Source organism: Electrona antarctica (assembly GCF_951216825.1).
Source record: "Electrona antarctica genome assembly, chromosome: 14".
Classification (NCBI taxonomy): Eukaryota; Metazoa; Chordata; class Actinopteri; order Myctophiformes; family Myctophidae; genus Electrona; species Electrona antarctica.
The window spans coordinates 3,540,571-3,554,933 of NC_136795.1; the positions used below are offsets into that span (position 1 = coordinate 3,540,571).

Consider the following 14,363-nt stretch of genomic DNA (forward strand, 5'->3'; position numbering starts at 1 on the left):
AAGCCCTGCATCTTTTAGCTAGATTACATGTAGTGTACCATGTATGATGTTCAGTTAGACAACCGTGCCTGAATTGACAGGGTACCAGCACGGGAGAGCCGAGCCAATGGTAAGGGGGCTATACATGACTTATTCATGGTCTTACCAACATGGTGTACAGATCGCACGGGACTTAAATTATACTGGATGGGCTAGGTGTAGATTTTATTGTCGAACCTAGTCGTATCCCATACCTTATTGTGCATGATGGCGGTAAAAGGATAATCCCTCTTCAGTGAATACAGATAATGATCATACTGTGATACCTTGATTACCATTCACCAAGATGTCTAATATGGACCCAGGACCGCCTAAATTCAAGACTGACTGGAGCAAGTGTTGTCTTTGCAAAGAGAAGAATAGTATGAGCTCTCATCACCACATGCAAGACAATCACAACAACAACTAATATTCCCCTGGTGGTGACATTGAATAAACTCTGAGGAGGAACAAGGCGCAATATCACGAAGGTTGTCGCATTATGTTCAACAACACGAAACTGGAGAGAGTGAGAACCACAAAACGAAAAGCAGAGAGTGATCACCCAGTGGAATTCCAAACCAAGTGGAGTAGAACCAGCATTAAAAGCCAAAGATGTTTCAGATGTGACGCATACTCTGAACTCACAAGAAAGCTATGACGATGAATCTCAATAAGAGAGTTAATGAATGTGCCCAAACTTTAAATGACGGAAAACTTCTTGCAAGACTCAGTGGTGGAGATGTTATTGCTCCAATACCATGCTGCATGCTTGGCAGACCTGTACAATAGAGAGAGGTCGTACCTCACAACCACAAAGAGACTGGAAGAGGAACATTCAACCGAAGAGGATGCCCAGTTGCCCACCTACAGGAATTCTCAGAGCTAGTCACATATCTAGTGGAGACCATCAGATCTGGTGAGGGTCCTTCAGTCCTCCGACTTGCAGACATGGTTCACCTGTACGCCCAGTGCCTGGAACAGCTGGGTGTTGATGCATTTTATGTTTTATGTAAATTTAATGGACAATAAAGTTCTTTATCTTTGTTGGAAAAGAGACTGGCAGAGATAAGTCTCATTCATTGTTTTAGGTAATTGAAATATCCATGCTCTCATTGTAGGATGATGAAGTGATGTTGTTGAAACCCTGCTCGTCTTGCACACACACACACACACACACACACACACACACACACACACACACACACACACACACACACACACACACACACACACACACACACACACACACACACACACACACACACACACACACACACACACACACACACACACACACACACACACACACACACACACACACACACACACACACACACACACACACACACACACAAAAACTTATTGGCTTGTACTGCTGCATCGTGACATCCTTGTGCCATCATTATAAGCCACATTGAGTTGTTGGTATACGGAAGAAACGCAAAACTATAATGGAATGTAACAATGGTGGAGGTTTCACAATGGTGAAGTCATGGGAATCTTCACTTGGGAAACATATTTTCAGTCTCTTGCCAGGAAGAATGAATGATGTTCGAGGAAGTATCAAAGTTAATTAAAGTGTATGTGTTTGTGTGGCTTAGGACGGAAAGTGGTTCTCAATGTGTCTGGGGCCGTAATTGGCAACACACTAAGATTTTTATGATAATATATATATATAAACAATGTTTTTAATACCATTAACCTCTTGAACCCTATAGCATCCCTATTCTGGGGGAGAACATTCGCCAAAAATATAGCCAATCTACAAGCTCTCAACGCTTCGCGCTGCGACATGTTGTGAGCATGTTGCCTATTTTCAGCAAAGAGGTTTGGTGTCAAGGTGTCAAGGGAAAAAAAGAGAAGACCCAAGACTACAGAGCTGAATGTCAAGTTTTGAGGGTTTAAATGGTTAAATGTCTGAAACATTAACATGAATCTAACATATTAATATAGAAAGGATTGTACCAATACCATGCTGCATGCTTGGCAGACCTGTACAATAGAGAGAGGTCGTACCTCACAACCACAAAGAGACTGGAAGAGGAACATTCAACCGAAGAGGATGCCCAGTTGCCCACCTACAGGAATTCTCAGAGCTAGTCACATATCTTGTGGAGACCATCAGATCTGGTGAGATACCACCCCCCCCCCACCACCACCACCACCACCACCACCACCACCACACACACACACACACACTAAACCTCTAACAATATTAAGTTATACACTACCATCCATTTTACCCGAGTCAGGCATAACACAAACCTCTAATTTAGCAGAATATTAGGATTCCGGGACTGATATATTGTACAAGGAAGCCAGTGAGTAAGTCCATGGGTCCATGGGTCTACATAGTGAACAATGTATGATTTGACACCAAGATCATTCAAATAGGACAAGTCTATGGGAATTTATTGCGAAATGCAATATTACTGTATATTCAATGGCGGCCATCTTGAAAAATGGCCGCCATATTGAAATTTTATTTGGCACAATGGTTTTATCAAAAGAGCAATCCCTAAGGAGTATGTGTACCAATTTTGGTGCTTGTATCCGCAAGTGAACGATTCACCTGTAATTTGCATGTTATCTGCCCAGCTATATGCATGAGTGCTTATGTGGACGAAGAGGCGTGTGTCAATTAAGCATGTAGTGAGATGGAACATTTACTCACAGATTTTCATAACCACCACAGTGGCAGGGTGTGTGCGTGTACACACTGAAATGAAGCTCAAGTGTATTACTGTAATGACAGAGTGGAAGTGGGAGGAAAAACTGTCTAGTCTTCACAATTAATTAACCATTTTCCATCCTATATTTTTCCATGCCAGAGTCACTCGCGCGGTCCCTAATTGATTAAAGGGATCATCCACCTTCACAATCCAATTACGGCTGGGTCACGCATGATTCTGACCCATTTGCATAAGATAGACTGAAGGGGAATGCTGATGAATGAGAACCCTGGTTTTTAGCACGTTTGAAATTCAAACCCCAGGCCGATCTGTCTGGGCGGCCATTTTATTTTATGGCTGCTGTAAATTCGGCTCCACCGATAGGTCACGACGAGAACATTAAAACTCTTTAATTGCCTTCAACGGCATTGCTCTCCTGTCACTATTTCACCCTCTCAACGGCTTCACTGTCCTTCCAGCTCATACGTTCACCAGTGGGGACACTCATGTGACCGAATATACGGCAACCTTCCCCGTGTTTCTTCACTAGTCCGATCCAGAAGAACACAGTTTGCCGGCCACTGCTACAGAGCTGACAATGAGGTTATATCTTCCCTTCTTCTCTGGAGTCCTGCCTCAAAGCAGACCAGAGGTAGAAAACTGTCGTTCCCTGATGTCATCGCTAGGGACACATGCATCAGTAAGCAGGGAAGTCTGGGGTGGCATTGTGAAATCCATGATCTGGACCGCGGTCGATAAATGATGATGTGACCGAATGCAGTCAATTGTGTACGAGTGAAAATGCGTTTTTACATTTTCCATTTCATATGGGGGACAAGGACTCAAGTTACAAAATAAGCTATAGTATAGATTGCTTAATTTGGATCCACTTTTGGATCTTTGCATCTTACAGAATTGGTTTTCAGAAAATTGAAAGTCTAAGAAATCAGGCGTTAAAGTTTTGACAAGGATTTGTCTTAAATACATATTTGAAAAAATAAAAAAATGTAATACTTTTACCAACAGTGGAATTGATCCGCCAACATTTAATTTGAAAAAGTAAAATAATAAATGTATGAAAAATATACAAACTTCTGACCTTCAGGTGGATAGAAGTTTAATTCTATGTATTTATTTCTTTGACCAAAATCAGCAGCTCTGGTACACCAGTTATTGGCTGCGCTGGAGCACATATTTCCCCTAAGGTCTCTGTTTTAATGCATCACTCTCGCACCATTTTCCTGGCTGTGTACGGCAGAGATTTGTCTATTCCCCCACTTCGCTCTGTACCTGAGGGGTCAGGTTGCTTAGCAGCAACCAGCAGCTGCTTCTGGTGGCCACACCATCGCTCCAAGCGGCGCCTATGGAGAGGGAAAAATATATGTATTTAAGACAGATGAAAGGAGGCACACCTAGTGAGGACAAGTACAAAGATGAGTACCTCTAGTGACTTCTAAATCCAAAGTACTTCGAGCAGTGGCAAAAAACCTACACGCACTGCTTTTAAAACCAATCACATAACCGCCAATATAAAAGGACAGCACTAAAGACGTTGGCTTGAATTGGTTGCGGAATTAACTCTTAATCGTTTCCACTTGGATTTAGCAAGCTTTGAGATCGTCAACAAGTCTCTCATTAGAGTAATGCATTTAGAAACAGACTTGTGAGTCTACATATTTGGCACAAACCGGTTATGAAATGGTTAAATCTTTTCCAGAAGTTATAAACAGTACCTGGCCCAAATCTGGAGTCTTGGCTAGCCCCACCCCCTCCCCAACCTCCTCCTCCTCCTCCTCCTCTGGCCACTCGTTGGCCTCCACCGCCCCATGGGGAAGGCGAGGCCTGCTTCTGACTGGTTAAGCCAGGAGGGGGGCGTGGCAGCTGGGAGCTGTTGCGATTGGTCTTCCACATCTTGTTGTGTCCGATGGGCTCTGGGGGCCAGCTGGTTTTGTACTCCGAGTATTTTGCTGAAGAGGAAATGGGGAGGTGGGGGCGAGGCAGGTTTGGATAAACACAGAAAAGGGGAGCGGGAAGGACATGATGGCCAACTCATATTAGCTCCAGCAAAGCACAGCTTTGTGTTCCAAGTAAAAAGAACTATAAAAGGCGACGATAGCATGAAGAAATGCAGAGAAGGAGATGGAACGGCAAGAGAGAGAGAGGGAGAAATGTGAAGCCAAGAAAGGTACCTGTGCTGTGTGCATTGCCAAGGGGTCCGTCTGAGGCACTGTAGGGCCAGGCACCAGGTGAAGGCAGCGAGGTGTTGAGGGAGGGGTTTGGCCCTGGAGACAACGACGCAGATTATAACAATATAAAGCACGCCACTTCATAAAGTATCGTATTAGGGACTTTAGGCAACGACGGCTACGGCTGTCCGCTCCAGCAACCGGAAGTGGATCAGTGCTCGATAGATAAACCTGCTGGCCGTCGCAGCCCTTCCTACTACGGCACTTCCACGTAGTGTCTACAACGTCAGTGATTTTAGTACTTTGGACGCGTTGTTTGCTAATTACACTTTAGTCGAATTCACTCAACAGTTCACAAACTAAGATCTTACAATCTTCCAGGTCATGTTGAATGCAAGCTCTGTCGCGAGCTCTGCCCCTTCAGAGAAGAGACAACTGATAAGACTCGTCACCATGGGAACCAAAAAGGGGTGGGAACCCGTCACCGACGGCCGTTTGCTTAACGACGTCGACTGCTACGGCGATCGCATCATAACAGCTGTACTTCCACCTAGCGGAGCGGTCCTTTGTGATGTCAGAACAGCATTGTGATGTCAGAACAGCACTGTGACGTCAGAATAGGCCAGATCCATATATGGAGATCTAGGGGTGATGTGGATTTGGGCCCGGCCTGTCCGGAGCCTGGGGCAGAGGCGGCTTTTGTGCTGGTTCTGGACAACCAGCGTTCAGACGGATTTGACACCGGGGCACTGCACTCCCTGTGGTGGTGTGGAACGTGTGTGTCAAATTTTGGACTCTTGTAATTACGTGTATTACAGGCGTACAGACGCACAGAGACGTGGCGCGTTTATAGATATAGACGAGTTAATAATGATCTTGCATTGCCCTCGCATAGTGTATTGCCTGGAGATGGTTGACAGGGCCACCATTTCTGTCTGACTATTTTGAGAGCATTTCTCTAAAGCACACGCCGTATCAGACAAACAAAATATCAAGGTTAAACCGCAGGATGACAAATGTACAACAAAGATTTGACATTTTTATAAAGAAGCCCGACACCGAAACAGACAGAAACCTGCCAATAAGAATTGACTTTACAAACACATTGTAGTAAAACTTCCTTCAAAAGTCAAATGATACATAAAATATAGTACCTGTGTTGTCTCGCAGTAACTGGTGGTCGGAGTCGTTGAGGTTGGGGGGTCCTGGGGATCCCATAACACTGCCAGGGGTCATGTAGGGGTCAGTTTCAGGGTCTCCAGGACTCGGGATCCCCTTCCAGGGCACACCGGGCTGGAACTCTGTCATCACAACAACAACACACGACAGCTGATGAGCTAGGAGATCAGGATGATGCTAGATTGCACTAGTATGTCTTTCTACTGCAATCTAGGAACCTCCCCTAAGATTTGATGTAACCAGGTAATCCTCACCCTCAGGATGGACATGAAAATGCAACACTAGTACAACTCCAAAACGGTTTGCAATAGTTTCAGAGTTTCAAGTAGCATGCACATCTCAACATCAATTGTTCAAAGGAGACTGTGTGAATCAGGTCAAGACAGTATATGGTCGAATTGCTGCAAAAGAGCCACTACTAACTACTGAGGAAGAACAAGAATAAATAAAGCTTGGGCCATGAAACACCAGGAATGGGCATTAGACCAGTGAAAATCTGTACTTTGGTCCATTATCTCAAACTATAGCAGTCCCCTAGAGGCCTTAGTTTTCGTCCTGCAATCTGCCCATTCATTTATGAGAAAACATCTGAACAGAGCAAGTATTTCTTGCGTGAGGGAGGAGGCACTAGAGGAAATGCCATGGCATGCACAGCAAATTCCAGCAAATAGTTTTTAAAGATAATATCCTTTGGGGACAAAGTGTTGAAAGAAATGGATTCTTATTCCTTAATAACTAAGCCATTAATGGAAAAATGTTCATGTACAATATATGGCCGAAGCTGTGAATAGAACATGACATTTTCTTAAGGGTGGTAATTTGAGAGAAGGAGCCGTTACCTGGGGGCCAGCGGGATGTGACAGGCTTAGTGGTAATGTGAGGAGCCGTTACCTGGAGGCCAGATGGATGTGCCAGGCTTAGTGGTAATGTGGGAGAAGGAGCCGTTACCTGGGGGCCAGATGGATGTGCCAGGCTTAGTGGTAATGTGAGAGAAGGAGCCGTTACCTGGGGGCCAGCTGGATGTGACAGGCTTAGTGGTAATGTGAGGAGCCGTTACCTGGAGGCCAGATGGATGTGCCAGGCTTAGTGGTAATGTGGGAGAAGGAGCCGTTACCTGGGGGCCAGATGGATGTGCCAGGCTTAGTGGTAATGTGAGAGAAGGAGCCGTTACCTGGGGGCCAGATGGATGTGCCAGGCTTAGTGGTAATGTGGGAGAAGGAGCCGTTACCTGGGGGCCAGCGGGATGTGCCAGGCTTAGTGGTAAAGGTGAGAGAAGGAGCCGTTACCTGGAGGCCAGCTGGATGTGCCAGGCTTAGTGGTAAAGGTGAGAGAAGGAGCCGTTACCTGGAGGCCAGCTGGATGTGCCAGGCTTAGTGGTAATGTGGGAGAAGGAGCCGTTACCTGGGGGCCAGCTGGATGTGACAGGCTTAGTGGTAATGTGGGAGAAGGAGCCGTTACCTGGGGGCCAGATGGATGTGCCAGGCTTAGTGGTAATGTGGGAGAAGGAGCCGTTACCTGGGGGCCAGCTGGATGTGCCAGGCTTAGTGGTAATGTGGGAGAAGGAGCCGTTACCTGGAGGCCAGCTGGATGTGCCAGGCTTAGTGGTAATGTGGGAGAAGGAGCCGTTACCTGGGGGCCAACGGGATGTGCCAGGCTTAGTGGTAATGTGGGAGAAGGAGCCGTTACCTGGAGGCCAGCTGGAGGTGCCAGGCTTAGTGGTAATGTGAGGAGCCGTTACCTGGAGGCCAGCTGGATGTGCCAGGCTTAGTGGTAATGTGGGAGAAGGAGCCGTTACCTGGGGGCCAGCGGGATGTGACAGGCTTAGTGGTAATGTGGGAGAAGGAGCCGTTACCTGGGGGCCAGATGGATGTGACAGGCTTAGTGGTAATGTGGGAGAAGGAGCCGTTACCTGGGGGCCAGGGGGATGTGCCAGGCTTAGTGGTAATGTGGGAGAAGGAGCCGTTACCTGGGGGCCAGCGGGATGTGCCAGGCTTAGTGGTAATGTGGGAGAAGGAGCCGTTACCTGGGGGCCAGGGGGATGTGCCAGGCTTAGTGGTAATGTGGGAGAAGGAGCCGTTACCTGGGGGCCAGATGGATGTGACAGGCTTAGTGGTAATGTGGGAGAAGGAGCCGTTACCTGGGGGCCAGCGGGATGTGCCAGGCTTAGTGGTAATGTGGGAGAAGGAGCCGTTACCTGGGGGCCAGATGGATGTGCCAGGCTTAGTGGTAATGTGGGAGAAGGAGCCGTTACCTGGGGGCCAGCTGGATGTGCCAGGCTTAGTGGTAATGTGGGAGAAGGAGCCGTTACCTGGGGGCCAGCTGGATGTGCCAGGCTTAGTGGTAATGTGAGAGAAGGAGCCGTTACCTGGGGGCCAGCTGGATGTGCCAGGCTTAGTGGCCATCTTGCTTCCAGGGGTTCGGTGCCAGTTGTCCGAAGGGCCTTGAGGGGGCATCCCCAAACCATCACCCCCCAGCATGTCATACTGGGAGTACGGGGAGCCTCCTCTCGCCTTTATAGGGTTGGGTAAAGGGCCTAGATGAGCCCAAGAGAGAAATAAGTTAGAACAGATCATCACATCTTAGTCGGATAATACATTTTATTTATAAGGCGCCTTTCAGGGCACTCAAGGTCGCCATACAACAAGTTAAAAACAGTTAACATAAAACACAGTTAAAAGCAAAAGCAGACAAAGTATAGCTTGCAGCAGAAAACACAGATCAATCATAGGCCTGCCTAAACAGGTGGGTTTTGAGGTGGGTTTGAAATGAGGTGATTGAGTCCATGTTTCTTATATCAGGGGGGAGGGAGTTCCAGAGGTGAGGGGCAGAGCGGCTGAAAGCTCTTGACCCCATGGTGGACAGACGGGCTGGGAGGACTTTCAGTTTGATGGAGGAGGCAGACCTAAGAGACCGGGTGGGAATGTCGACGTGAACAAGGTCAGACAGATAAGGGGGGGGTGAGGTTATGAATGGCCTTGAAAGTATGGAGAAGGATCTTATAGTCAATGCGGAATTTGATGGGAAGCCAGTGGAGTTGGTGTAAAACAGGGGTGATGTGACTGATGACAGGGGTTCTGATAACCATGAATGAAAACAATTACAGCCGGTCGTAAGCTGTGAACTCTCACAAAAGGTGTCGATCTTGGCATTGAGGAAAATGGTCCATGGCAGACCATTAAGCTGACCCTACCATTCTTGTGAAGGTTGGTGGTGTCGGGGGGCGACGGTGCAGGGGAGTGTCCCTCCATCATCCATTTAAAACGAGACTGCTGTCCGCCAGCATCCTTCATCCCTCCCACCATGGAACCCAGCTCCAGTCCCGACAGGTTGCTACCAGGGGCAAGACCTGAGGGAGAAGGAAAACACATGCTTTTACAGTACCGTACAAACTGGCAAAACGGCACGCTTTTACCATTGTATCTGGTGACTTTTAGTAACATTGTTATACCGTTTTGTAACGTTCTATAAATTTGTCAGTTCTATAAAGTACCATATTAAAATATCCATGGCCAGAATTGCATTGCCTTCATGTACAATTTAGGTTTTCCCAAATCTAGTTAGTGGGTCAAATTCTGTCCCCAAATCACAAGCACAGGGAGTGTCGTTTTAATCTATTACAAAGAAAAAGTAATGGAAGGCCAAAGTAGATGCGACTCAATGAATGTGACTCAATGAAATGTCTGGCTGTTGCACCTGAGAGACAAGCTTAACATGAATTATGCTAATGATGTTTATACACATCTTTAGAATCAAAACCACGGGATGCCTTGGATGTGTATAGACGTCTTTAGGTCCCATTTAAAGGACAACTTTAGTTTTTTTCAACCAAGATGTTTTAGATTGTTATTAGAGAAAGTAAAAGATGAGTGTTCATTTCTTTCATTTGCTGCTTTCTTTCGTTTTAGGGATTTTAGCAGTTTTTGACAGGGGGAAAGTTAACCCAAAATGGGTTAACTTGCCCACGACGACTCACCCGAGTACATGCCCTGTGTTTTGGCGTGAAGGTCTGACAGGTGGTGAGGCAGGGGCTCCACCATGGCCTGTTTGGGGGGTGGACCTCCTCCGCCCAGGTGAGAGGGAGACATCTTGGACCCCATCCCTCCAGATGGGCCTCCACCAGCCACACCACCACCCTGATGCTGCTGCTGCCTCTGCTGTTGGAGAATGGCCATGATTCTAGCCAGCTGAGGACAATAATTAATTAAGGGTGGGGATGGGAATAGATTAGAGTAGGCCAGGAGTGGAACCTTTATACTAAAAAAAAACCCCACAAAAATGTCACAGTAAACATTGTCAGATGGCTTATTTACAACATATTCTGACACATGTGGTACAAGTATATAAGTGGAAAGGGATCACAATACTGTTTCTTTTGCAGAGAAGCACAATGTTGCAATAAAAACGATGATAAATAATTTAAGTAAACTCATAGTGGCAGCACCGTTTACTCAAATAGCAGCGCACATCCTTAGTATAAACCTACAGTATATAGGCTACGTAAGAAGCATTAAGAAATATTTGAATATTTTCCAATGTAAAAAAATAAATAAATAAAAGCATTTAAAAAGATTTTGAGAATAAGAGCACCACTCACAATTTTCCCCAAGTCATTCAACCAGTCTACAATAGAGCACCGAAGTCTGACGTCAATATCGGTAGAGGGCGCAAATCCACAGGTTTGTGTACTTTTTATTTGCATTGTAATCCCCATAGGGGGATTTTAGATCGCCTCATAAGAACTGTGTTTGAAAAATAAACATGTCATCCCAGCCGCTTCACTCATATGGATATGAAGAATCAACTGACTGAGAGAAAACACTAATGTTACTGCTACTGAATTAGTTACATTTTCGCTAGAAGCAGACTGTATCATATATGAGTGACTGACTGTTGCAAACGATACAGAGACACCTCCCTGACAATAACGCAGAGACAGCTTGTTTATTTTTGGACCACAATGCTTATATGAAACGATTTTAAGATGAGCCCATGTTATTCTCCATAGAGAAATTACTTCCGCAAACCAGGGGAATCGAATTGATGAGCGACTTCGGTGCTCTATGACATTGACCATGGCATCATTTCTGACACAACCGTTGGCGCCAAGAGGATCACCAACGCCATATACACATAGTGCCCTTGAGCAAGTTGCCACATCATCTCCAAGAACCAGTGTTGTTTTTGGTGGCACATCTTGAATAGTTTATTTCGTTTGTCACATTTTAGTCAGCTGGAATGTTTAGTGTTTAGTCTAGTTTTAGTCGACTAAATCTACAGTTGATTTAGTAGACTAAAATGTATTTTATTTGATGCCCTCATAATGACTGATTTTACACTTGCTGAAAATAGTCCATCTACAAGCTCACAACGCGTCGCATCTGCTATTTTCAGCATGCAACAAAGTGTAAAATGACTTATACTGGATCTCTTGTCCACTAGTCCCTTCCTAACATTTAGTCTAGTTTGTATTTGTTGACAAAATTGTCAGTATATTTAGTCTTAGTTTTAGTCACCATAGCTTATCGGTAGTTCATTTAGTTTCCATTTAGTTTGTCAGTGAAAAAAAAGGTAGTCAACGAACATTTTGTCATAGTTTCAGTCGACGAAAACAAGACTGCTAAGAACAAAGTCTGCTAACCTGCTGTGGGTCCGGCTGCTGCCTGAGAGGCTGAGGCTGGGGGAATTTCCTCTGGTTCTGCAGTAGCTGCTGTTGCTGCTGCTGCTGCTGTTGCTGCTGTAGCAGCAGCTGACAGGCCTGGGGGTGGGCAGCAGAATGGGGGGAGGGAGATGTAAAAGGATATACTGTACTACTGGTAGCTTAACGGCCAAGCTACAACAGGCTTTTTGTGCGCGTACACACGCACACACGCGAGCCCCGCGTACGCGCACTTGAAATAGGACTGGACCTAAAAGCGTGTGTGTGCGTATTCGCGTAAACGCGAGCTGAAAAGCCTGGTGTAGCTTGGCCGTAATGCTCAGATATGGGATGAGAGTACTGTACAGAGTACTGTACAGAGTACTGTACAGCAGAGGTTCTCAAACTTTTTCATGTCAAGGACGCCCAAATTGACACCCATTGGCCCGCGGACCCCCATTAGAAAATATGTACACCAAGGACCCCCATAAGAGAAGATTTTTACGTCTCTAGCACCAATTCTCAAGGACCCCTGGTTTGACCTAAATTAGGCTACGGCCTCCCATTTAATGGCATTTCTATCTCTGGGACCCCAATGTATATTGGAGTTAATTTAGCTCTGAGAGTGTACAAATGGAACCTTACCAAATCCATTTGGTTCCATTTGTACACTCCGAGTTGGTTCCTAATTATCATTTAGCTGGGGACCCCCTGGAACTCTCTCAAGGACCCCTAGGGGTCCTTGAGACCCCTAGGGGTCATGAAATGTAAGGTATAGTGGATTGGAACGGTCGTGTGAATTCATGAACTCATGCACACAAACACCGCCAAACCGCAGGACCAGTTGCCATGTGATTAAGAGGTATAAAGACATTATACTTTAGCTATTGAAAATCTGTTATTTTTGAGGGGGGGGGTCCCTGGAACATCATATTTTCAGATTGGGTCGGCGGCCAATTTCATATAATTTCTGGGGTCCTTGACATGAAATAGGTTGAACATAGAAACATCAGAAATGATTCATGATATAGAAGACATTTTGTAGAATCGGCCACAGGTCTAAATGGGTTAAATGGATACAATCTGTCAACCTACTAAATGACCCACACACACACACACAAACCGATCCATCCGCTCAATCAATTCAAAATTAAATCGACATAATAAGCTTAACCCATTATGGGCGGGAACCACTTTGTGTTTTAAGCATTATGTTATACTAATACTAGCCATTGAAAAATAGCAGATCTACAAGCTCGTAGCGCGGCACCGAGTGCCGCACTACGAGCTTGTAGGTCTGCTATTTTTGTGAAAATCGTGAAAATGTGGTGCAAGAATGAATATATATTCTTTCAGAGCGAACATTTTTAATGTTTCTGGGGAGGTCCCTGGAACAACATATTTTCAGATGGGGGTCCGCAGCCAAATGCAGATAACTCTGGTCCTTGACATGAAATTGTTGAGCACCACTGACACAGAAACATACAGTAGGTTTTTTTTAGAAGACATTTTGTAGAATCTCTCACCAGATGGAACTGCTGGACTTGAGGGTAAATGTTACTGAGCATTGCTAGCTGCTGTGGGGACAGCTGAGGAGGGAACACTCCTCCTCCTCCTCCGCCTCCTACACCACCCCCCACTCCACCCACACTTCCACTAGGCGAGGGCATCTGCTTCAGCATTGGACCCGGCACCTGCAACATGTCACATCCATTGGGGTGATTTAAATTGAAATCATAGAATTGGTCCTCACTCATACTCACGGTAAAAATGGTACCATTCTTTTCCTATTTGATCGGTGTGTATCTCATTAGGAGGGCAGTGGGCAGTTTAGAAGAGTCCGGCCCAACCGTGATATTAGGTGTTTTTGGTTTTATGTTTATTGTATTAACGCGCCAGAAATGGTGCAGTACTTAGTTTAGACTAGTCATTGGTTAGACCAGTCATTAGTCCTACAACCCATCTCAAACCCTAACCTCCCACGGGGCAGCACACCTAAACCTAACCCTCTCCCAACCCTTAACGAACCCCTCACAAACTTTATTCCGGTCGTTTTAACGCACCCCTCACCAACCTTTGGCTTCCATTATACCAGCGGTTCCCAAACATCTTTGGCCATGCACCCAGTTATCTCCCGACCTTGCTGACCTGCAATACAGGCAGTCGCGATACAGGTTGCTCCAATGAACTGCAGCGGCCAATGAGGCATTTTAGGTTCCTATATCTATGATAGAAACCCTGCAGTTTATATTAGCGTGGATCCCCCATCGATCATGTCACAGGTGGGCGAGTTTCAGAACTGTCCACAGCCCTCCTCTCTCTGAGAGACAGACTGAGTAGGTCATCATCGTACATCACATTCTGTGCTCAGCCAATCAAATCACCACAAATGTCATTCCGGCCAATCACTTTTGGCGTCTTCCACTTTTCTGCCCTCACTTTTTATTCTGCCCTCACTTTTTATTATTCCTCAATATGTACTTTACTCAGCCAATCAAATCATCCCTAGTATGGGGTGATCAGCCAATCGATTTATTGTGTTTGCGCTCACACAAACAGACAAAGCTGGACATAGGAGGAGCTCACGCCCCTCAAAAAAAAAAATCATCATGAGCAGTAGTGAGGACCAATAATATGAAGATAGATGAAAATGGGTGAAGTCGCCCTTTA

General features: G+C 45.7%; 1 protein-coding gene across 1 annotated transcript in view; it reads right to left on the reverse strand.

The window, feature by feature from the left end:
- Positions 1 to 14,363, reverse strand: part of LOC306936283 (trinucleotide repeat-containing gene 6B protein-like) — a 35,699-nt gene that overhangs the window by 3,508 nt on the left and 17,828 nt on the right. Inside the window, exons 12-20 of the mRNA XM_079519772.1 lie at positions 13,220 to 13,387; positions 11,697 to 11,813; positions 10,032 to 10,242; positions 9,249 to 9,404; positions 8,424 to 8,591; positions 6,034 to 6,180; positions 4,883 to 4,975; positions 4,427 to 4,660; positions 3,984 to 4,054 (exon numbers count right to left, since the gene is read on the reverse strand). Of these exons, the coding sequence (XP_079375898.1) occupies positions 3,984 to 4,054; positions 4,427 to 4,660; positions 4,883 to 4,975; positions 6,034 to 6,180; positions 8,424 to 8,591; positions 9,249 to 9,404; positions 10,032 to 10,242; positions 11,697 to 11,813; positions 13,220 to 13,387 (1,365 nt within the window). The remainder of the gene's footprint in view (positions 1 to 3,983; positions 4,055 to 4,426; positions 4,661 to 4,882; positions 4,976 to 6,033; positions 6,181 to 8,423; positions 8,592 to 9,248; positions 9,405 to 10,031; positions 10,243 to 11,696; positions 11,814 to 13,219; positions 13,388 to 14,363) is intronic.